The sequence below is a fragment of the Trachemys scripta genome, chromosome 5 (assembly GCF_013100865.1).
Source record: "Trachemys scripta elegans isolate TJP31775 chromosome 5, CAS_Tse_1.0, whole genome shotgun sequence".
Lineage (NCBI taxonomy): Eukaryota > Metazoa > Chordata > Testudines > Emydidae > Trachemys > Trachemys scripta.
This window is the reverse complement of record NC_048302.1, coordinates 134,593,894-134,619,025: the sequence shown is the minus strand read 5'-3', so window position 1 is coordinate 134,619,025 and position 25,132 is coordinate 134,593,894. Positions and strand designations below refer to the sequence as shown.

Genomic DNA, 25,132 nt, shown 5'->3' with positions numbered 1-25,132 from the left:
TCCTTTTAAATTCCATTATGAAATTTGTATTGAGATCACCGGATCTACATATAGAGCAAACAGACAAACCCAAGAAAGTTCTGTTTTGTTTTTGCCTTTCTCTTTAATCTTCCATGAACAGCAATTTGATTTTGGCATTCAGATTTGTCAGTAGACTGTAAGATAAAGTAGCATGCCCATGTTTGCTTGCTCGGTAAATTCAACTGTGAGAAGGCTTTTGACCTTTAGAGTGACAGCAGGAAGAATTACTGTTTTGACACAAGATGCTCAAAGAGTGTTGCGCTGACGTCACTTGCTGCTTTGAGCATCATGCACCTGCTTTTCTGCCCACAAAGCCTAGGGTACATCTTGGTGTAATGATCCCTTAAGTCATCATAAGCAGCCAGAATCTGATAGTGATGATCATTCTGTTCCTGATGTAAATAAGTGATCAAAAATGTGATGTTTTAGGTACTATAAAATTAGAAAACCTTAAAAAATGCTGAGGGGAGAGGAAGGTGCATTTTTAAAGTCCTATCAGACTGTATTTGTGTAAGGAATTAGTTCTGTAGCCTTGAACACTGGCTTAGTGCAACATTCGGGGAGTGTTTAGCCGGCCAGCTTCCTTGGTTTCCAGTTAGCCTCTAGGGGGCACTATATTGAGGGAGGAAGGGGTCAGGCTGCTGGAAGATGGGTCTAAGATCGGACTAGAGTAAATTTAACTGGCTCCTCATCCTCTTTGCTGAGAATTTCTCCTTCCTTTGCCACTTGTTCTCCAGCTTGCCTCCCTGACCCACTCAGTTGTTTGCTGCTGGTCACTGACCACTGCCACCATTCCCCGAAGGCTGGACACCTGGGGGGAAATGGGACGCATTGGTCAATCAGCCCAGGAAAGAACTGACATGGAGCAAAAAGTCACTCCATGCAGGGAGTAGGCTAGTAGCTCAGAGATGGCAGATTGCGTTAAGGTGTGTGTGTTGGGGGGGTGAGGGGGGAAAGGGGACAGGAGGCAGAGAGAGCGAGAGGGAAGTTGAGGATTTAGAGGTAGGGAGAACAAGACAGAGTTTACTCCTCTGTTTAAAACAACTGTTTAGATAGAGTAGTTCATTTTCTCCACTGCTGATCTTTTGGTCCTCTCATAGTAATAAATTGAGATGCCTCAAGGTAAGGCCAATTTTAAAGAAAACGAAAGGTTATTCCTGCTTGTAGAGTTAATAATTAGTCACAATAACTTTAAAGCCAGGGAAACAGACATGTACAGCGTGATGTTTTGGGACATTTCTGGTGTTCCCCACACACTGATCCTCTGCTGTCATTACATGCCCTTTGCCGTTTCCGACTGCCATTTATTCCACATCACCTCTCCATTCTCAGATACTTGTCTTGCCTTCTTTCAAGCTGCTTTCTGCACCTGGCATTCTATGCTATCAAAGAGCACCAAGCACATACCCACTGTACTTCCAAATGCTATCTCAAAAGTTCCTACATTCACACACAGCAAACCATGGTAGAAAAATTGGTATTTCCTAACATTATTCTGAAAATTAGGGTGAGAGAGAATGGGGGGGGGGCAGGGGACAGAACTTTCCTGTGGATGTCCCAGTCTAATCTATTTAGACTGTAAACTCTGAGGCATGGACTGAGGTGTTTAGTGACTTGTACTAAAGTGGTAGAGACAGCTGCAGAGATAGAATGAATTCTTTGAAATTGTTTTGTGATCACATTATTATTGTGGCTCATGTGGGGAATGACCCATATTCTGGGCCGCCTTTGGTCTATGATTTTGTGGCGATGGAATTATCTCAGTTCGTGTAATAATCTCTCCACTGCATAATGGAGCCACGCTCGCCTCCACTCCCCCCGTCCCCAAAATTAAAATCCCTACATCAATTCTAAAATGTATTGTGATGGATTGTAACCCCCAGGATGCAGTCTAGAAGCTGGGGGAACCACTGTGGGCTCTACCCCTCCAGCTGGGCTGGCCCTTTTCTCACACTGCTGGAGATTGAGCCAGCCTCCCCACGCCCTTTGATCATAAGAACATAAGAACGGCCATACTGGGTCAGACCAAAGGTCCATCTAGCCAAGTATCCTGTCTTCCGACTGGGCAATGCCAGGTGCCCCAGAGGGAATGAACAGATCAGGTAATCAAGTGATCCATCTTCTGTCGCCCATCCCCAGCTTCTGGCAAAAAACCAACACGACAGCAGTGGCGCCACACACCCAACTGAGCTACCTGAATGCTTTACCTAAGCCACTCAAAGACATAAGACAATTTCCCAGCTCTCCAGGCTTGCACCCACTACTGCAGTATAAACCCAGAATTATACTGTCTTACACTGCACAGGAATCTGGACAATGTAAGTTCATTAATATAGTTTGCCTTCCCCTCTCTGTGAGAAAGATATGCACAGCAAGCTTAAATAAATAAATAAATGGAGATATCCTATCTCCTAGAACTGGAAGGGACCTTGAAAGGTCATTGAGTCCAGCCACCTGCCTTCACTAGCAGGACCAAGTACCCATTTTGCCGCAGATTCCTAAGTGGCCCCCTCAAGGATTGAACTCACAACCCTGGGTTTAGTAGGCTAATGCTCAAACCACTGAGCTATCCCTCCCCCCAAGCTTGTGTTATCCCCTCCCCCCGCCCCCCCAAGGTTGTTTTAACCAAGTTGAGATTTTCCTCAGACACTTCACTCAAAATACACTGGTTAAGATAAAGCATAAAACAAATTTAACAGCTACAGAAAGATAGATTTTAAGTGACTATAAGTGATAGCAAACAGATCAAAGCAGATTATCTAGCAAATAAACAAAACTGCAAACTAAGCCTAAAATACTAGATAGGATTTGAATCAGTAATCTCTCATCCTGACTGATGATACAAGCATCAGCCTGACTGATGATGCAATCAGATTCTTAATGTTCTCCCCCCCTCCCCCCCCCGCCAGATGGATTTTTATAATTTAATACTTTGGAAATGCCAGAGGTCTGCTCACCTATCATAATATTAGATGGTCGATATTACCTGTATCAAAATGGGTGTGTACTTGTAAAAGGCCCCGCTGGTATACTGTATAAATAAGTAACTTTTGTAAAATTTCTGTTTTGTTTGTGATATAAAACATCCATATCTACTTTTGTTGATAATTAATGAAAAATAAATTACAAGTGCAAAGTGTTTTTTCATACTGGGTAAACTGACCTTTGGCATATCATGTAAAACAAGGAAATGTGCCAGAGAAATCAACACTTACTGCTACAGAATATAACAGTGCTTGGCACAGTAATAGATGTTAATGCTAGCACATTCTGTGGGCTCTGAGAATTTTATGCTATTACACAGAGGTTCAGAGATCCCATTTCTTGTACAAAGGGATCAAGATGCAAATAAGTCTAAAACCCAACATCATAAAAGTTAGAGATGGAAAAGATCTATTTAGGTCACTTGGCTTTAAATACAAGTAGAGAGACAACTAACCCAGATAGCACTCTATGGCCAGATATGTTCTGATTGAGAGGGGAAGGGAAACCAGCAGTCTAGTAAATCCATCTAAAAATCTGTGATTTGGTACTACTTTTTATAAACTCACTATTGTGTTAGTCCAAGGAGTTGCCTTTACTCATGGTGATGTCTACACTGCAGGTGGGAGGTGTGATTCACAGCCCGGGTAGACAGACTTGTGGTAGCTCAGTTAGCGCTAGTGCACTAGCCAAATTCCAATGTGAGTAATTATACTCTTCTCTAACTAAGTTCCCCCTGCAGTTGTAGTAGCTATTGTTTACTTTCCTTTCCAAAAATGTATTGTGGTAGTGGTGTGCTCTGTCAAGCCAGAGTTTCTCCAGAAGCGGGTGCATATTAGTTTTGGGTGAGTGATCTGATCCTTTGATGTGCAATGTGTATAGCATTTTGAAATCTTTCAAAGCGAAGACTGTATCAATATAAGTTTAACTATTGTTTGTCAAACTTGGTATTTTCTTGTAATTTAAGCCCTAAAACAGAGACATAGGTGCTATTTTTCTGCAGATTAGTGGGATCTTGACTGTCCTGTGTTGCTCAGTAAAGCAAAGCATCCGCCTTCCATAGGGACTGATCTGGTAAAGTGCTGAGCCCTTTCACTGGGAATTGAGGGGGCGTGGCATTTAGCTGGATTGGACCTTTGACCCAGATATTGAAGCTGCATCGACAATTGGGCGTGCTGGGTGTGTAGGTAGATTGAGTGACTTATGAGTACTTTTCTAGCTCTACTTTCTAAGATTCTAAACATCCGATTTCTGAAATTCCATCATCTATATAGCTGGATGTCTGTATAAAGAATCACAATGTGATCTTCCATACCAACTTCTTTGAAATGTGTATTATTTTTTTTTGATTCACCTACTTCAGTCACTAGCATTGCTGGTTTATGTAATTTTTTACCATAATTGGCATTTTTTTAGCCTTGCAAACTATGCCAGATGGCAGGGCAGTTGGATTAGTAAGGGGTTGCTTAGCAAGCCATGACTATTGCATTATTACCACATCATCATGATATTTTTACTCTTAACAGAAATTCAGGATAGTCGCTTCTCTCCCTGTCTCCCACTACTGATGACATATTCAGCGCAAGGTCAGAAGTTTTTGGACGATACCCTGTTTCAGCAAACTGAGCTGGATTTTGCTCCTCTAAGGTGGGTTGAAATTACTGTGTGTTGTTTGAATTCTCTGCATTATATGTTCTCTGTGTGCCTGTGATTCAAAGAATTTCCAGGTACAGTAGAATCTACTTATTAGCAACCCCTCTGTTGCTAGCAAAAAGATGCCATTATGTGGGGATTGCCAATAAGTGGAAGGCAGGTTTGCGAGGTTGCAGCTGGGGAAGGAAGTGCTGGGCTGTGCCATCCCTGCCTGCTAGCCGGGCAGTGGCAGGGTAAGAGGCTGCAGCCCAGATGTTAGGGCTTTCTACAGGAAGTGGGGGTGCTAAGGGCCCCACGGAGCAGGGGTGCCATTTCAGATTTTTGTGGGGGGGGGGGCAACTTTAACCATGATTCCAGGGGCTATTTAGACACCTGAAAACTCTCATTTTTTTGCAGATAACAACTTAGAAATTATCTCACAGGAGTGCTGTATCTAATTCCAATATAAAGAAAATTAAATAAAGATTAGACTCTAATACTAACATGTTCTGACATCTTGTGTGAACTCACTTAAGGGACATTGGTTAGGTTTAAAATTTTAATGTATATTCTTACTTTGTTACTAACTCTTGAATACAACAATTGTAGAAAAATCTAGCTTACTTTCTATCACTTTTTTGCAGTTCACCAAGCCTGGAATAGATCATTGAACTTTTGGAAACATTCTACTAGGGCAAGGCCCCATGAGTTTAAATTGCACCTACCCGGGGCTCCAGGGGTGTTAACCCTACTACAAACAATAGACTAGAAACAGGAGTGAAACTGACACTTTCAAGTCACTTTTACACTATTGCGAATCCCAAATGTTCAAAAATCATGAATCAGGCTCACCAAAAATCGTGAGATTGGCTTTAAAATCATCATATTATGTAAAAATAATAGATTTGGTGTTATTTTTATTTGCTTTCTGCTTTTTGAGCCTTTCGGGTGCACTGGGGTCAGATTTTGAAGCTTTCTCCACAGCCACGAGGGCTAGAAACTTCATTTTTCTTTACAAATGATGGCTGAAATCATCACATATCCACTTGACTTTAAGGTAAATAGTAATGATCATGAAACACGTAACAAAATCATGAAAGTTGGCAACACTGCTTTCACTTCTGTTTAAAGGTTAGTTACTTTCCGGAAGGCTCTTAAACACAACACTACAGTGATTTAGTTGCAGTTCTCACAGGAGAATATTTAAAACCAAACCCCAAGAAAATTCCATGTTTTAAAGTTGAGAAAAAAATTGAGACTTCTGAGGTATGTCAAGGCCACTGCAGGCAGGAAAGGAAAATAAATAGGCACAGGTCTTCTGGGCGGCTCTTCCTCTTGAAATAAAGTTAGATGGTCAAATCTTCTAGTCCTTAATCAAGTAAAATTTCAATTGCCATCAGTGCCACCACTCAGAGATATTAACATCACAGTGAACATGTGATAACGTGGTCAATAACGATACACTTCATACTTAAATATCTGAGCCATCTTATCCAGAGTTACACATCCTATACACGTTGACTCAGAGACTACATTTTCTGGCATATTCTGAACAGTGCTGAGCACACAGATGGTGCCCAGTGAATAATACAAATCATCACAATAATCGTCGACTTTATGGACTGTGGATGCAATTTCTGTTCTTTGTTCTGGAATTGGCTTGGATACAGCTGAAACCTTAAGAATTTGAGGCACAAACACATCTGATACTCATACAACACTTTCTCATTCCTTTCTTTTCTTGACCCTAGAACAAAAAATGACAAAACAGTTAAAATCTAAAATTGCACAGCAGGCATTGCTCTACAACCCCTGCCTCCCCCCCGCCCCCCCCCCCCCCCGGGCAGTTAAGTTCTCTCCTCTCATCTGACTCTCATTCTCTCTCTTTTCTTCATCCTTCCTGTCCGCTGTGCTGCTTTTCATATGGTCAACCATGACATCCTTCCCAATTGCCTGGGACCAATTGCTGGAGTCTCAGAGAACTGTCCTCCTTGGTTTCGTTCCCATCTATCAGAGTTCTCTTTTTTGCGGCATGCAGCAGAGAGATAGGCTGGTCCAGTGGATAGGGAGTTAGTCCTGAGATACCTGGGTTCTAATCCCCCCATGGACTTCCTGTATGACCTCAGGCCAGTGCCTTATGGACAGGGTTTCAAAGATTTTTAGGAACCCAAAGATGCAGCTAGGCATCTATGGGGTTTACAAAGCACTTAACCTGCTAGGCCCTTTTGAAAATCCCACTAGGTGCCTAAATACCTTTGAAAATCTGTCCTTTCGTCTCTGTGCCTCAGTGCCCTGTCTGTACAATGGGAATAACAGCACTACTCTACCTCACCGAGGGGTTGTGATGTGAGGCTCTCAAGATACTATAATGATGGGGCCACATAAGTACCACAGGTAGAGTGGGAACTTCTCTATACCACTGCTAGCCCTTCCCTGGGTTTTGGCCCCTTCTTTTCACCTACGCCCCTCACATCTCCCTCTTTTCTTAATGTAAACTTGGCTCAGAGGGCTTGGCTATATTTCTTCTGAGTCTCCTGCAGACTCGGCGGGGGGGGTGGGGGTGGAGGGGGCAACACTCCACAGCCCCTGCAGTGGGATTCCTATTGACTTCCAGATCTTTAAGATGAGAAAGGACTGGTAATTAAATTAATCACCCTGCCTCTATTTGGCTTCCTGCCCCAGGTGCACAAGCTGGGAGAAGCACCTCCCTGCAGAACTCACATTCCACACTAATGCTGTACAGTTAAGAGCTCTGCCTGGGAGCACACCCTGTACAAAACTCAGAGGGGGGCAGGAGCACCCCCATAGTCCTCCCTAAATGGTGCCCCTGCCACAGAGCTACCTGGTACCTCTCCCTGCACTCTCCAGGGATCGGGAGTCAGCACGACCCAGTGCTTCCTGGAGAGGGCAGGGAGAGAGACTGTGCAACTCTGGCACATGGGCTGCAGCCCCACTTCCACCATTGCCCTGCCCACAGCATCTCCTTGCAGCCCACAGCTCCTTACCTCCTGTGTTGTCCTGTGCACAGACAGGTTTGCAGGGCTGTAGCACCAGAAGGAAGCTCTGGGAGGTGCTGAGCACTGGCTGCAGGCAGGTTTGCAGGACTACAGGCAAGGGAGACGCATCCCAGCGTTTCTTTCGCTGGGTGCAGCCTTGCAAATCTGCCTGTAGTTGGGGCCTTTCTTCCACAAAGTGTTCTTAATAAACACATGCTGTTGCCAATATCCGAATCCCATTAACATTAAAATCAATGGGACAGGACTAGTTCCTGGCAAAATGTTGCTATTAACCAGAAGTTGTTAGTATCCAGGTTGCTATTAAGTAGAATTTGCTGCAGATAGTTTGTATTAATGGCATAATGAATTAAAGTGATCGCATTAGTAGGTGGACAGGACAGAAATTGGATAAAAGCTGATTAAATATCCTTGAGCTCTTCTTTGAGTGGTGGTTCATGTCTATTCCAATCACGTGTATGCACGTGCATGTTGGCCAGAAAATTTTTCCCTTAGCAGTATCTGTCGGGTTGGCCAGGGCACCCACTGGAGTGGCGCCCTCATGGCGCCTAATATATAGCCCTGCCAACCCACCACCCCTTCAGTTCCTTCTTACCGCCAGTGACAGTGGCTGGAACTTCCCTTGGCTCTTGCTCAGCAAGTTCTCTTCGCTTTTCCGTGTATATAGTTCTCAGTTAGTTTGTAGTACCAATGAAAAGGTTAGTACAGTATAGTTGTTGGGGTTTTATTCCCCGCCTCTCCGACCCGGCACCATGGCATGTCGCGGGCCCTGGTTTTAAGAATTGCGTGGCTTGCGCCAAGCGCATGCCTAAGAGTGACCTGCACTCATCGTGTCTTAGGTGCCTGGGGGAGACCCATCAGAAAGATCACTGTAAGATCTGCCGCGAGTTCCGCCCAGGAACGCTTAAAGAACGGGATCAGCACCTGAAGGGGATCCTCATGGAGGCAGCCTTGCGCCCCCAATCCGACCCAGGCTCGAGAGACCCGACCCTGTTGGCATCATCCTCGACGCGGAGCGCCCCAGTGCCGTCTACGTCTTCGACGCCGAAGAAGGACACCAGAGACGCCTGGCACCGCCATGGCTCCTCTTGGGACCCGTCCGACAGTAGGCACCGCTCCCATTCACCGGTGCCTCAAAAGAAGAGAAAACTGGACGACTGCTCTGCTCCGGCTAAACCTTGAGAAGTGAAACCCCAGGTGGGCCGCTCCTCGGCGTCTCCTTCTAGGTCGACTCCTGCATGGGTGAGGCAGTCAAGTCTGGCCCACCTCAATCCCCAGCACCTACTTGGCAACTTCAGTTCCTGTCCATGTCGGAAGCCTATCAAGCTGCCAGAGATCTCCTCCACCTGATGGCACTGTTTTTGCCTGCCAGAGAAGAATCCTCTGTGCCGATGGAGCCCCGTCCTCCGGTGCATTCCAAAGGAAAGCCTTTGCTCCCCTTCACCTTGCCCATCGGGACCTACATGCTCCGGTAGAGAGCCTTCCTGCTCTCCGAGCTCTCGGAGTTGGAGGCAGTGTCCTTGCAATGTTGTCAATATTTAGGTTACTTGACACAAGAATCCAGGTATCAGGAAGGAAAAAAGTATGTTTTATCCCAGTGTCACGTGTTATTGTTTCACTACTGGTTAATAACATGTGATTTAAGACTGTGGAGTCAGCTGGAATTGATCTTCCAATGAATTTTGAATAACTATTGTATGCCCAGTGGAGTGAAACTCATAGAAGAATGATTATCAAAAGCAAATAAGGCATCTAATAATTCAGGGTGAAGACAAAAATGTAAGAAATCTGCAGAAGTCTCTTACTATTGCAACCCCTGGTGTTCATTTCTTGCCTGGCCTAGTTAGCTTTCCAAACCATTATTTATGGGGATATAGTAATCATTTTTTTTAATGTAAATTATCCTGTCTTTAAGGATTTAAAGAATCTGCTTGATCTATTTGGGTAATACCTTCAGATGTATGTGTTGCTAAATCCTAGTTGTTTGCTCTCATGTAGATGTCCTACCTTTTAGCTTGTTTCTTTTAGGCAGAAAATGTGGGTGTTGAAAATAAATGTTACCAGAGAAACATTTACTTTTCTTTTCTTTTCTTTTCTCTTCCAGAGGAACCCCTGATGTTTCTGATGCTTCTGAGCAGCATTCAAAGCCTTTGCAGATCAGTGAAGCTGTGCAGCTGGCAGACACTGAAATACCTTCAGACTCGGTCAGTGGCTGCTTCACCCTGTCCGAGCACCCACTTGCAGTCAGCACTGTAGAACCTTGTGATGCCAGTTGCACCAGCTATTTGTCTCAGCACCCCATGTGTCTTTCTGGACAGATACCTGTGGAGAGGAAGGAGAAGGCTGAAGATCAAAATTATAAACTTGATATTAACAACAAGTCTTTCATCCCTAATAGAGATGAAAATGTAACCGACCCAAGTAGAAAAATGTTGCTAAACAAGCCAGAAACACTACAGCGTCCAGAAGTATTTGCTACAAAGGAAGCTATTAGTGGTTTTGTAAATAATGATCCCTTCCTTTTAGACAGCAATGTGCCAGCTCCTCTCCTCCTTGAGCTTCTGGAAAAAGAAATAGGATTATCGAGCCATGGTGGGTTCTCATCTTCAGAAAGTTCTTCATGCAAGAGCATATCAGCTAGGGACCCAGGGAAAAATGAAACAATGCAGCGAGTAGGAAATGTTGAGGTTTCTGACAGGGAGTCAGAAGTGTTTGTAAGAGAATCACATCAGAAGCTGGAAGAAGAAAAGTGTGTTCCTGAGCTTGGCTCCTCCATGATGTTTTCTGATGTTTCAAGGAGAGAACCTTTTAAAAATTCCAGTGCCCCAGATGTGTTTTCTGCAAGCCCTTCAGAAATGTTCATGTTGTCCAAGGGACATAGTTCAGATTTGAATAACTCTGGCAGATTGTGGTTCTCTGGTGTTACCATGGAGCCCCGGGAGGCGCTTCTAGATGAGCAGCAAAAACAACTGTTTTCTAAAATGTCTGGGAAACAGAAAGAGGAGCCTGTCTCTGCTATGTCCAAAACTAGTGTCAAGGACAGCGCATCTGACCAGCCAGTCACAGCTAGTGTAGAATCTGGTGGAACATGCAGTGAGAAGAATACTGTTGTGGAAATCCCATCTGGAGTTAACAGAAGTGAATTAACTCTTTCAGACTTCACCATAGAAAGGGGACATAAAAATACAGGCATTTCACCTTTATTTAATCTTCCTGTAGATGATGGTTCATTCTTTGGACAATTAGCTCAACCAATCTATCAGTCCACCCCGGGGATATTTGTAAGCAGAAGTGAAAAGCAGGAAGTACCTGGTAAGCCCCTTCCTATCAAATCAAATCTTCAGGCTTCTCTTACTTGTTTAAATGAAGAAACTTCTAGGAACTCCTCTACAAATACACTTGTTTCTTCTGCTGAGAAGCATCATGCATCCCAGAGTGGACAAGAAATAAACAGTGAAAGTTGTGAGTCTTTAAGAACAATGTATCCTCGTACTGGAAGAATCCAGTCTCTCCCTACCCTTAATTTCATGGAAAAGGTCGGAGCTTGGAATGTGAACCAGCCAATGGAGAAGATACCTGATGCTTTGGTTTTATGTGGCTTGAGTGGAGTTTCTCCAAGGAAGAAAGCCTACAGTGCAATTGCTGATTCCTTAAACCGTATTTTCTCAAAGCAGAGCAGCAGCAGTGGTAACCTCAAGAGCGGTTTAGCTGCACCCTTGGGAGGGACAGGCTCAATGACCAGTTTGCATTCCTGTGATAAAACGTCAGCACATGCTTCACCACTTACCAGGTCTCAGTCTGACAACTCAGTACATATAATCAGCAGAGAGGCTTCACAGATAGATGTTGTTCAGGCAACAAACCCAGATGAAGTTGTTCAGCCCACAGAAGAAAAGAGCAGAGTTTCTGGAATGCCTGAAATTAGAAAAAGTGGTGCTCAGTTAGGAGACTCCACAACCCCACAGTTTACAGCTGTTCTTGTCTCTACTGGGTCCAGTGGTGGTGGTGATGATGACGACAATAATAGCATAGGACAAAATTCAGATCAAAATGTCTTCATTTCCAGTGAAAGGGTTGCTCAACTTCTCAGGGAGGAGGAATACTATCCAAGTGATGGGCAAGAGAAACACAATGGTCTTGAAAATAATACCAGACAGTCACATGATCCAGAACTCTCTACTAACCAGATCGGTATGGATCATTTCAATGACATTTCTCCAGATAGCTTAAACCTCCTGGCTAGTTCACAGGCAAGTAGCCATGTTGACTTGACCGCTGCAAGCTCCTCTTCAGTAGTTGCCAGGGATTTTTTCACCAGTTTAGATGGGGATAACGTCATTCCTTTCTGGGATCCTACTTTGAAAACTCCAGATAAAAAAGAGATAAATATTGAAGAAAGAATACCGGTAAGATATTGCTTGTAATTTTGCCACTTCTCTTTAGGTTTAATCATAGGATGACTGAGCGGCCTCAACTTATGTTAAAAGCAATAGGAGTTGAAGGTGCTTGGAACATCATAAGAAAGGGCCCATTGTATGGAGAGACTGGTGTAGTTATAGAAGCTTTTAATATCCCATGTGTGGTAAGACTATTTGGTGCCACAGCTACAGACTTCTTCAGCTTAGATTTTAGCTAATATGATTAAGATTCTAAATAAGGTAACTGAACCAAGTAATTTTAAAGGACTCCTTCACTGAAGATAACTTTAAAATATATACTGCTAAAATCCTCTAAACTCACTTTCTCCTACACTATTTTCTTATACTCTTTCTGCAGTCAGGGTAAAATGTATTACTGACTAACATGGCCATGGCACCATTGAAATGGAGTTGTATCTGTTTATGGCAGTAGTGAATTTGTCCCATAATGTTGAATTAGTATTTTAATTACTCATTGTTGATATGGAAGTAGTACACTTTTAGAGTGTATTTCAACACAGTGGAAATGCCTGGGCAATGGGTTTAGGGTGAATGTTCCATGCGTAGAGGGTAGCATGAAGGCAGGAGTGGGACAGTGGCTGAATGTAGAAGGTAAGGATAAAAGCAAAAGGAGACAAGGTCAGTGATCTAGGTTGGGGTTGAGTGAAGCAGAGCCTTGAAATAAAGGACAAGGTGCTAGAATTTTTGTTTGCAGTGCATCGGCAAGCCACTTCTGACCTTCCAGTCTCTTCCGTGTAAGCAGACTGTGATGTCCCAAATGTCGGGTTTTGATTCCACCACAGACTCTGGGGAGAAGCTAGTCTGCAAGAGAGAGAACTTTTCACACACCCACACATCTTCAATAATAGCAAAAGCAACACAAAAAATTCCTGGCGAAGCAGATGGCTTCTTCTATAAATATTCTTTCCTTTTAAGTTTGCCCCAGTGTAAAAGTCTTAAACAGATGATGATTAATGAACACATATAAAAAAAATGATAGCCATTCTGCCTACAGTTCCTTACATAAAAACCAGTGGGATCTTATTTTGCTAATCCATTCTCTCCTCCCTCTCTTTTCAGAGTGGCTAGATATAGGATGGCTGCCAGATGAGGTGGCAGCCATGTTAGCACTTGCCTTTGCTGATAGCTGATGAGTGTTAGTGAAAATTAAATGCAGATGTATGTTAATGGACTTTCTAATTCAGAATAAGTGGCTCTTCCTCTTGCAAAATTATTTCTATAAGAACAATTTAGTCTTTGGAATCAGACTTTGACTCTTATTTTCCTTGAAAATTCCTTGAAATTTACACCGCGAAAATAATCTTAGAACAGCTTTTGTGTGCATATAAGGCTATTCTCAGTTGCCTAGGAAGATAAATATTGAAAGAAAGATGTGTGAAATTCATTAAATGTAAGAATCAGAGACTACAAACTATCTCTGTTATAAATAGAATTAGCATTTCTCCTTTAATATTAGTTTTGAGGCATTCTCTTCTCGTAAATCACTGACAGGACTCAGGAGATTTGATCATGCATTTGGCTATTAATATGTATGTTTATAATACAATAATAGAAATAGAGATGGAAAAGTCATTTAGTTCATTCCCCAGCCAGTGCAGAATGTATAATACAGATAAGGTGAAATTTAAACCGTTCTTATGAGAAGGAATCAGATAAAGCTTTGCTTAACTGGCAAGTGTCTTCACTGGTGTTGCAGACTTTGTGAGAGGGGGGAATCATTTTCCTAACTGATCTGGGGAGGTCCCTTGAATCTATGTTATAGTAGCATATTCAGAATGATTGCTTTTTCTTTTCTCCCTTCATTTGGGGTAGGAGCTGGAGTGACAAGGCAACTAGATTTCTCCTCTAATCTTTAGGTTGAATAGGGAAGAAAATTGGTCAGTTCCTCAGTGTGAGGAGGAAAAGAGTCACTGATCTGATAAAACCACTTGGAAAGGTGTAGAGCTGCAGACAAGGGATTAGACCAGTGGTTCCCAAACTGGGGTTCGTGAGCCCTTGGGGGTTTGCAAAATGTTACAGGGGGTTCTCGGGGGGGGGGGGGGGGGGAAATTCCCTAATGGCGGACAGAGCTGTCCGTAGGGACCTCGGGCAGCACAGGGCCAGCAGCCCGGAGTCCTGGGGACTTCCAAGAGCTATGCAGATCAAAGCAAGCATATCCATCACATTGAGGAGATTTAAACTTCGAGACTCCTTATAAGAAATGGAAAGGGAAGTGGATATTTTCTGCTGTTTTAAAAATTAAATAGGCTGCTAGTGTTGTTTTTAAAATTATTATGAAGAACAAGTTTAAGCTTTGTTGTAAAGTGTGTTGTTTGCCTGGATGGCTCAAGACCCGAATGCTTGTGTAGGAGGAACTCTGTATTTGAGTTGGCTTCTTAAATACCTTCATGCTGTTTCACGTTTGATACTCCTTGATGAAACATAGGATCCTTGTCTTATAACAGGCTTAGTCAAAATGATACAAGCTACGAACGTGAGATCTTGAAAGAGTTTTGCCATTTTCATAATGTAATAAAATTAATACTGTAATGATAAGTAATAATAAATAATAAATAGTGTGTAATAAGATTGGCATTAAAAATTATATTTCCAAGAACCCTGCTTTTATAATTTATGCTCAGGTAAGGGAGAAAATCCCTAGACATATTCATTTTTAGGAGGGGGTTCGCAAGACTTGACATTTTAGTGAAAGGGGTTCATGGGTTGTTAAAGTTCGGGAACCACTGGATTAGACAAACGTGAATATCAAGCCAACAGATTTACAAAAAGTTTTAATAAAAAAACCCTAATGCAGTTTCTTCAAAAAGCTCTTATATTTTCTAAAGAACAAATCCAAGTGATGATCTTGAAGAAACTTCCCAGCAATCACAACAGGCATGCTGCTGGTTCGATGTAAAAATGGGGTTATCATCTCAAGTGCTCTCTTTAGATTCAAACTGTTCTTGTTTAGTAGGGACAGAACATAAGAACATCATGAAGAAAGAGATAGATAATAAGACAGAAAATATCATATCGCCTCTATATAAATCCATGGTACGCCCACATCTTGAATACTGCATGCAGATGTAACAAAAATTATGAGGGGTATGGAACAGCTTCCATGAGAGGAGAGATTAATAAGACTGGGACTTTTCCGCTTGGAAAAGAGATGAGTAAGCGAGGATATGATAGAGGTGTGGAGAAAGTAAATAAGGAAGTGTTTCTTACTTCTCACAACACACAAGAACTAGGGGTCACCAAATGAAATTAATAGGCAGCAGGCTTAAAAAAAACAAAAGGAAGTATTTCCTTGCCAGTGCAGCTTGTACCATGTAATGCTTTCACAACTGCTTTGTCCAATAAGACATTTAAATAGTTCTAGCAGTGGGGCTTCCATCACTTTCCTTTGGAGACTGTCCCATGGTATAATTGGCCTTAAATGTTAAGGAATTTTTCCTGATGCCTAGCCCACGTTTTAAGGTATTTTTTGGACAGGAGAAGGGTATGTTCCCCTGTGTCATGTTCTCATTTTGGTAGAAAGGGCTATTAAACCAAAGCCTCATTTTTTCCTTCCAGATTTTAATTAGTGACCATTTTAAAGGAATACTATCAAGGGAAGGAGGCCTAAAATTAAGACCAAGTGGAGCGATGGCTTGACATGTAATAAATCCAGTGGTCTGGGTTTGTTGTTGGTACATCCACTGGAGAATAGGTTGAAACAAACTTTTCAAGGGCAGGGGGATGTTTAAAATGAAAACTTTGTGTGTTTTGGAGATGGTGGTTGAAGTAAGTTAAAATCTGAGTTCCTTTATAACAGTACCATATATATTTATTGCTTTCTTTGTTCCATGACCCCACTTTGTGTCAGACGTATCTTCGTAATCTTGGAATTGATCAATCACCTTCAGCTATACTGACTCCATTTGTACCCAGAGGACCAATCAGAGAGGTTGAATTTTCCCCATCAGAGCTCAGAACATTGAAGGAATCAACTGACACCTTAAAAAAGCATGTCCAGCTATCTGAAGGTATGGGGAAAGGTGGAGGCATGTTGCAAGAATCTTAAAGAACAGAACACTTCATGCACTTGGTTATTTCTCCTCAGTGAGGGGTGTTTCCATGCCAATTACCAGGTTTCTGCCTCCAGTAGTTTTGAAATAAGAGCTGTTCACAAAAATGTTACAAGGATATTTTCATAATGGGAAAAGTGTGTGACGGGTTGGATCACAGAACCCCCCTTGGGAGCTGCCACCTGATGTGCCAAGACTACCTCTATCCCTGCTTTCCCTGCCAGCTCAGGACCCCAGCATCCTGTCTTGCTGAGCCAGACACTCCCGTCTGCTCCAACAAAGACCCGGGGTCTGAATTACTTGCCCCAAAGCTGCGGATTTACCTGAAAGCAGCTAACAGAAGTGTTCCTGTCTTTAACAATCAGATGCCCAACTCCCAATGGGGTCTAAACCCAAATAAATCCATTTTACCCTGTATAAAGCTTATACAGAGTAAACTCATAAATTGTTCGCCCTCTATAACACTGATAGAGAGAGATGCACAGTGGTTTGCTCCCCCAGTTATTAACACATACTCTGAGTTAATTAATAAGTAAAAAGTGATTTTATTAAATACAGAAAATAGGATTTCAGTGGTTCCAAGTAGTAACAGACAGAACAAAGTAAGTCACCAAGCAAAATAAAATAAAATGTGCAAATCTATGTCTAATCAAACTGAATACAGATAATCTCACCCTCAGAGATGCTTCAGTAAGTTTTTTCCTCAGACTGGACCCCTTCCAAGCCTGGGCACAATTCTTTCCCCTAGTACAGCTCTTGTTCCAGCTCAGGTGGTAGCTAGGGGATTCTTCATGATGGCTCCTCTCCCCCTTTGTTCTGTTCCACCCCTTTATGTATCTTTTGCATAAGGCGGGAATCCTTTGTCCCTCTCTGGGTTCCCACCCTCTCCTTCTCAATGGAAAGACACCAGGTTAAAGATGGATTCCAGTTCAGGTAACATGATTACGTGTCACTGCAAGACTTCATTGCCCATTTGCCAGCACACACGTGTACAGGAAGACTTACAGGTAAGCACAGCCATCTGCAGACAATTGTCCTGGTTAATGGGAGTCATCAAGATTCCAAACCACCATTAATGGCCCACGCTTTGCATAATTACAATAGGCCCTCAGAGTTATTTCATATTTCTAGTTTCAGGTACAAAAGTGGTACATTTATACAAATAGCATGATCACATCAGTAGATTATAAGCTTTGTAATGATACCTAACAAGAGACCTTTTGCATGAAGCATATTCCAGTTATATTATGTTCACTCATTAGCATATTTTTATAAAACCATATAGACTGCAACGTCAGAAAGTGTATCTTTGTTTCTCTCTTTCTCAAGTTTCTCTAGTGCAATATGTGACCAGGGTACAGGTAGACAGTCATACTGAGTTATCTAAATACAACCAATCCAGAGGCCCAAAATTGGGGATATAACCAGGAGAGAGTCTACCTCAATACAAAAATTGTTCAGGACTAATAATTACATAATTCTATGACCTAGCAGGCAGGGATTTGGAGCAATCAAATTTTTCAATTGCTCAGCTCCGGGCATAAACCTACTGCTCCAAGTTCCAGCTCTGGGCTCCGCTCTAAAGCCCTGCTAGCAGGTGGGGCAAATGAAAGCACATTCAGCTAGATCTAAGACAACTTCTGTAGCATGCCTTCATGGTGAATTGTTTGTTGAAATATACATTGCTGCTGGTTAGAGAACTGTATAAGTCTTTATACAACATTTCCTCCTTGATTTGGCATCCAGATCTAGTACCCAATTCAGGAGAGCAGTCTTGCAATCTCTTTATAACTAATACTCTTCAGACCAACTCCTTGAAGGAGACCAGCTGCTTATCTTCCCAAGAGGTTCTGCATTGAGTTGATTTGTCTTTCCGAGCCAAGGTGGCTGGACGCAACTCTCTCCCATGCATATATCAATCAGGCACTCTGTTTTTATTTTACTTTATTATTTTTTAAAGTATTATGAGTGTTTCTCTACATATCCTTGGGATGTCAAATCTGATGAGTACTCTCACTTTTTGCTGTACAAAGAATACACATCAAATTAGAATATCTCAGCATTTAGAAACATTATGAACCTAAATGTCCAGTTATTTGAAACAGTTTCCTGAGTGTACATAAATCCTAGAAGTTTGTACAAAATGATCAAAAGGCTTTATTTCAGTAAATAGTGATCATAAACAGTTTTAATAGAAGCCATATTCTTGTATATTTGCTTATATAGGTTCTTATATATTTTCTAGAATAATCATTTTTTAAGAGGCCTTTGGAACAAGGCAGATATTCTACACTGAGGTGAATGTTTCCCATAACCCTTAATTAATCTTTTTTTTTTTTTTTTTTTTGTGTGTAGGAGGTTCTCTGTCTGCAATTGACATTACGCAGATAAGCTTTAACTCTGGTGGTTCCACGCTCAGCATGTCTATACCAATGGGTTCAGATGCTGGCCCTGATACTCCATTATCCACTGAGCTCTCACCTCAGCTCTCAAGATCTTCCAAAGACAAACCAATGAGTCAATGCAGTATTGCCTACCATCACTTGGAGCTACCTGCCCCAAACCCCACCAAAGGCAGCTCAGAATCTTCAGCTGTCTCAAAATCCGTTGAACTGAGCCAGATGCTGCATACAGTTCCAGCTGGCTCTGACTTTGAAGAGGGTCACACACTTGTTTCAAAACATGTTCAAAAGCTGATAGATAAATTTGAGTCTGGGGATATTGGCCTCAGCCTAGAGAAGTTGTCCGCTAGTCCTTTGGCTGGAGATGCAGATGTAATGGATGTCAGTGGAGAACCACTGTCTTCACATGTAGATGCCTCTGTTAATGATTTAAACAAGGATCAAGGAAATGATTCCTTCATTGGATCCAACACATTGAAAGAGATCCAGAAGCTTTTAGCAGAGGCAGAAAATATAGCTCTGACTCAGTTTGACCCTGTCCCTTTCCAAGAAGTCAGCGACTCTTCGTCAGTGCCAATTGAAAAGGATGGTTCTGAAGATTCCAGATTAGTAAAGGACATCAGTCCAGCACTTCAGAGAATATTATCATGGGATGAGTCCTTGACCAGAAGAAGCATGCAAGAAGATAGTTCACTAATGAAGACTCTGAATTCCCGCAGGCACAGTTTAAAATGGGAAAGCTCTCTTGCTATTGATTTACCCACTAAGGAAGAAATTGTGGAAGAGACGATTAGACCAACACAGCAGGGAGCTATGGTAGCGTGTGGGGTAGCAAAATCCATAGGGAGGTCAGAACCAGAGGGTTGCAGTAGTGCAACAGTAGATAAAAACCTGCCTGCTCTCATGGCTATTACAAAGAGTAATACAAGTAGTGAATCAAGCATTGAAAGGGTTTTAGAATTGCAGAATCCTTCTGCCATGGAGCCCTTAGGCAGCATCGCCAGTGACCTTGGGGATTTTCAGCATGCCTTGGCTAAAACTAAAACTAGTGTGGCTGGCAGCAAAGAGGGAGATGGCATTCGAGAGAGCGATGACAGTAGCAGTGTAGATTCACTGGCTGCCCGTGTCAAAAGTCTTCTGAAAAATGAATCCCCTGTGCTACATGCAACACAAATACTAAAAAGTGCAGAGGAAGAGGAGAGAAAAGCCCGTGGTAAGAAGCAAATCACTATTTAAACTGACTTGAGGGGTTTTATGCAAGATAGGAGTACACTGAAACCTACTTTGATGAATATAATAGAGGCTGCTTTAAAAATTCTTTTGGGATGCAGCAGATTGGTAATGGGATATATGGAGCCTTCCATTTTGGTGTCACCATTTTGAATTAGGCATTGGTGATGGTGACCGAATCTTTACCCTCTGAGATTCAGGTATCCTTACCACAATTTGCACTAATTGGCACCTTGGTTGACTGTCTGGTCAGAGCGGCCAAAGACTGAATGGCTATGAAGACTATTACTTTTTCACACCTAGGAAGGCCATTCCAGGTCAGGATTGAGTTATACTGGCACAATGATGTGGGGAAACTTGCATTAACTCTGCCCTGTGGGTACGTGAGACTTGTGTCCAGAGTTGTTGATCCTGCAGTCTTCTTACAGATTAATAGCTTTGGACTCTGTCCCATTTTAAAATAAACTATAGTATTACGTAAATTTAAAATTGTATGCCAAACTCCATGTAAGTAAAACACTGAATTTGCCAGGTAAAACTGCCATATTAGTAACCTATAGAGGAAGAAGGTCTTCCAAAACCAGTTGAAAATAGTCATGTATTTGCTATTGAGGTTACTTTTCATGTAGTTTAAAGTTAAAGGAGACTTTCCTCTCTTCCTGGAAATTGAGGTAATTAACCTTGAATACATAAGTGTCAAAATAATCCATAGACAGCACCAAATTGTTGATACTAGACCATTGGGCTTAATCAATGTAACTTGTGATTTGAACTCTTAACATGGTTGTTGATTCTGTTTAGCTTTAAAGGAAGCTATTTCATATGCCTGTTTTCTGTTTGTGTAGATAGATATTCTTGGTATCCTAGGTTAAGACATTTGGGAGGAAAATGTTACTTGATTTAGGATCCTAGAGATGGTTGTGATATGAGGATTAGGCAGTGGGTGCATGTGAAAGTGTATGGGAAAAGGGTGATGTCCCTTAAAGGGATAGATAGGAGCCTGCAGCCTGGGGATAAATAACAAGACCCTGCCTTGGCCTACAGGCTGAGTTATATAAACAGAGCTAGAGGGAAACGGGAGAAGGGTGAAGAAGCCAGGCAGGCTGCAGTGGGTGGCAGTTGCTCCCTGAGGTGCCTGGAGACAAACTTGGCCTGATTCTGAGACTTGGGTGTGTACTGTGAGTTTGGGAGCCCTGAACCTGGGCTTGATGAATTGATTGTTGTGGTGATTCCTGGACTGAGAACTGTTTGATGTAATGATACCTGGCCTGAAGCCTTATTAAAATGTAGTTAATGTGTGTTGGCTTCTCCTTGCCCTGGATTGTTAAAGTGGAAGCTATTGCTGCTCCACTCAGGAAAATTACAGGTAGGGCCCACTTGCAGCACCACATTAAGTTGCAAGGGAGTGCTCAGAGAGTACCTGCACCTTTACAGTGCATCATTCAGCTAAGTTCTCACTTACTGTCATTAGAAGATGTCATAATAGTCAATTTAAATTTAGCCCTAGTCATTGTATGGTATTTCTGATACTAATGTACGTTCCCACCCAATCCTGATAATTAGTGTATAGCACACTTCTGTCTGCAAATTAAAGTGGCAGCATAAAGGGATTGGCTCTCTGTTTTATGTTCACAGCATGGGTGAAGCTGAAGCTGACTAGCCAGCCTCAGGGTTCTGTGCCAGATCTGAATGAAGAGGATCGGCAGAGAATAGATGAGATCAAGACGGAGCTGCTTCTGAGCGCCAGGAAATCTGTGTTAGCCAAGGTATAAAGGAGATAAGAAATCTAATCTAGGGGAAATTTTGGAAGGGGACAAATGCTACAGATTTTTTATTTTGGTGTGATGATTGTCTTATATCCACTGACTCAGTGTATTTTACAGTGATATCTCACCACTAGTGATGATTTACCATATAAGTGGTGGTGACATTTAATGAAATGTAATTTTCCATGTAGCTTGAAATGTACAGGAAATACTGTGATAAATTTGATGATAACTTGCCATTTACTGAACTGTCACTGCTGTATATTCTGTTCAGAAAATTTCTGATTCATATATTTCAGTATACTGCATCCTGACTGGAATTTATGAGTAAGCTTGACAGAATATATTGTCTCCAATCTGCCCTTGAATTTCTATTTGTTTTCAGCGTTTGTCTGAACTAGTGTTAACCATTCCATGAGGAACTTGGAACTATGAGTGGCTGCCTCCGTGTCCGAGATCATTTAACGGAAAGTTTGCAAGCAAAAAGGGCAGAATGGGTTAAAGTATGGAGATGTTTATCAGAAAAGCTAACAAATGGGTTGGTAAGGTTTGCTTGTTGGCAGAATGGAGGAGGCCGAGTTGATATGGGAATGGACAATAAATGATAAGTAGGGAGGGACAGAATTGGAGACCGCCTTTGAGGTGACCATAAGAAACTTTAATTTGAATCTGTGCTTATGACTTGTCCCTCACCTGCTGTCTTCCCCAAAAAAGCTCACATCTTTCAATAGGCTATAAAAGGGCATAGCTACAGTTACCTTATTCTGCTTTCTGATAGATGTTCCTGGGCCTGAGATCTCCAGTGGAAAAGGGAGCCGTGGGGGGGAGAGAGGGGAATCACACAGCTGTTATAAAAATAATTGATTGTGTCTTAATATTACCCAAGACATTCTTTAGTTTATCTGTGTGTGTTTTATGGTTCATTAACTGTTAACAGTGGGGATGATGCAGGGAACATTAACCTGGAAAAGCTTGTTTTTCTGGTAACTCTCTTGAAGTTTTTCTGATTTTGATATAAACTTTGTATGAAGAAACGGAAGAAATAAAATTCCAGACTTTCTCATAAATATAGAGGGAAGAGTCCTCTGTGCCTCAAACTAAAGGTCAAAAGGGGAATCGTGCAGATGTACAAAATAATTAGGGGGGACAAATGGATGGATGATAAAAGATCTGTTTACTACCATATGTAAGTCCAAAACTAGAAGTATTAGGTTGATTTCTTCAAGGCACTGAATCAGCAAAGTACTTAAGTAAGAAAGTGCTTTGCTAAAATGTGGCCTAAAACACTGGCATAGAACAACAGTGTGATGTTTTTTTGTTTTTGTTTTTTAAATCACAATTCTCTCCGAAAATTTTTATCTGGTATTTCAAGTAACACCTAAGACAACTGTAACTGACAGATCCAAAAGACCAAATATTTTCTGTACTTTTTACTTTATGCATTTGGCTGCACTCTGTACAATCAGTTTCAGTGCTTTCACTTATATTCAATTAGTTTGTTTCCCCTATTGTTTATGTGGATCCTTCATACAGCAACAGATGAGAGAGAAACAGTTTGTTTAAAAAAAAAAAGAAAGAGGACAGTGCGATGTAAACCACAAAAATTGTCATGGAGAGTCAGGCAGGTGTCATGCCTACAACTTTCAGCTTACTTTGTGACATTTACGAGATTTCATATTAACAGTGTTCTCACTGGATATATGCATGCCTCCATAAGGTCATGAGTAACCTATTGCAGGAGGGAATGTGCAATGAATTTCCCTCTTATATTTTCTTCAGACTCATCTTGCCAAGATGTAAATCTGACTGGGCAAGGGGGCTCACAAGCAATTTACAAGCAGTTTTAAAGTGTGAAAATGTTGGTGAAAATAGCAGATTTCGGGGGGAGAGGGTTATATATATATATATATTTTTGCTTTTTGCTATTCTAGAGCAGTGATGTTTCCTCACTGGATTCAACAATGCTGCAGTTTGTTTTTGTTTTTGCACAGCTGTACATTTGATCTATACATCTAATGACAGTACTGGAAGTAGGCACCTCTTCCCTGCACTCTGAACCTCTGCTACTGTGTCAGAAATACTGTTGCTCTTTTTTACACTGAGAAATTCATACAGGTTGGTTTTGAAACAGAGAAACCAGTCTAGAGAGAAAGTTATGAAAGAGAAGTAGAAACAGGTACTTTAAAAGGATAATGGTGGTTATAGGAAAAACTGAAGGTTTGCAGAAAGGGTATATGGAACCTAGAAAGCATAAAATATCTAGAGATAGCAGAACAGGCACATTCTTCTATTCTTCTAGATTTACTTTCATTATATTAATATTCCCATTGCAGAGCTCTGTAAGTGGATGTTTACAATTCAGCAATAAATACTCACTATAGCTAAAACTGTCTAAAATGTCTCTTGCTAGGCCAGATTGTGCTTTAAAAGCAAGGCCCTGAGTTGAGGAAGGTACAGAGCTTCCCTGTGCTAAGGAGAGCTCAGAGAGTCATAAAGCAACTTGGAGCTCCCCAGCATGCAGGGAGAGTGTACATACTTGTACTATCCTTTAAGAGTATTATGTGCATCCAACTGCGACCAAGGCGGGGAGGGACCCTAGAAGGGAGACCATGGCCTTGCATCCTCCCAAACACTCTGCTGTGGCTTGTGCCCCAAGTGATGGTAATAGGAAACAGTCTCTGTGCTTAGGAAAAGGCAGGCACTGCAATTGTTGCTGGCTCCTGTGACGATTCCTGGGAGTACCCAGGGTTTTGAGGCATCTTGTTACCACCTGCCTTTAGAGTGAGGAAGCCTTGCCCATGCCTTCTGGGGTCAGCTCCCCAACTCCCTGGGCAACACGAGCACTCCCGCCTAGGTCTACAAAGGCCCCACTGCTTCTCTACAGATTAGCCCACTTCAAACCCCCGAGTCTTCCAAGCATCTCCCTCAAGTGTCCAGTCCCTGTTCCACTGAACACTCTCAGTCTTCACAGATTGGCTGCTTCCAAAGAAACAGTACACCCCTGCTTACCAGGAACACCTCAGTTCACTGCTCTGCTTAACACACACCACTTATATATGTTTACTAAGAAATAAAATATAAGCTTATGTAACAAATTAGAGATTCAAGTATTATCAAGAAGTAGTATTGGAAACAAATGGCTACATATGAAATAAAATTATAACATGCATTCTAGAACCTAGATTTAATTAACAAGATACTTTCAAGTCTAAACTATTGCTCACCAGTGCTTTACAGCTAGGCTGGCTGTGACCCTTCTTTCATGAGATGAAATATGCTGTCAACTTGCCTCCTCGGTGAAGGATCCTGTGTTTCTTTGCATTCCCTGACATACCAGCTTAATCCTTTGGGTGTCCTGTTTATGACTAAAATAATTTCCCCCCCTCGCCCCCTGATTTTTTTTTATTTCCTGTAGATTTTCTCTTGTAGATTTCACAATCTTTTGACTGGTATCTGGCTCAGTATGCAAATAGGCATCCTTTTTTGAGGCATACAATATATAATACTCTCGTGTCTAGACAGAGAAGCGTCTGTTACCTCCTGTCGGAAAAGAACATCTAATGCCAAGTGGTGACATGCCTCAGACAGGTTCTGTTC

General features: G+C 41.9%; 1 protein-coding gene across 4 annotated transcripts in view; it reads left to right on the top strand.

Moving 5' to 3' along the window:
* Positions 1–25,132, top strand: part of ALMS1 (ALMS1 centrosome and basal body associated protein) — a 128,204-nt gene that overhangs the window by 40,360 nt on the left and 62,712 nt on the right. For all 4 annotated transcript variants that reach the window (XM_034771021.1, XM_034771019.1, XM_034771018.1 and 1 more), the window contains exons 4-8: positions 4,530–4,650; positions 9,754–12,055; positions 15,936–16,095; positions 18,493–19,752; positions 21,405–21,535. In XM_034771021.1, the coding sequence (XP_034626912.1) occupies positions 4,530–4,650; positions 9,754–12,055; positions 15,936–16,095; positions 18,493–19,752; positions 21,405–21,535 (3,974 nt within the window). The remainder of the gene's footprint in view (positions 1–4,529; positions 4,651–9,753; positions 12,056–15,935; positions 16,096–18,492; positions 19,753–21,404; positions 21,536–25,132) is intronic.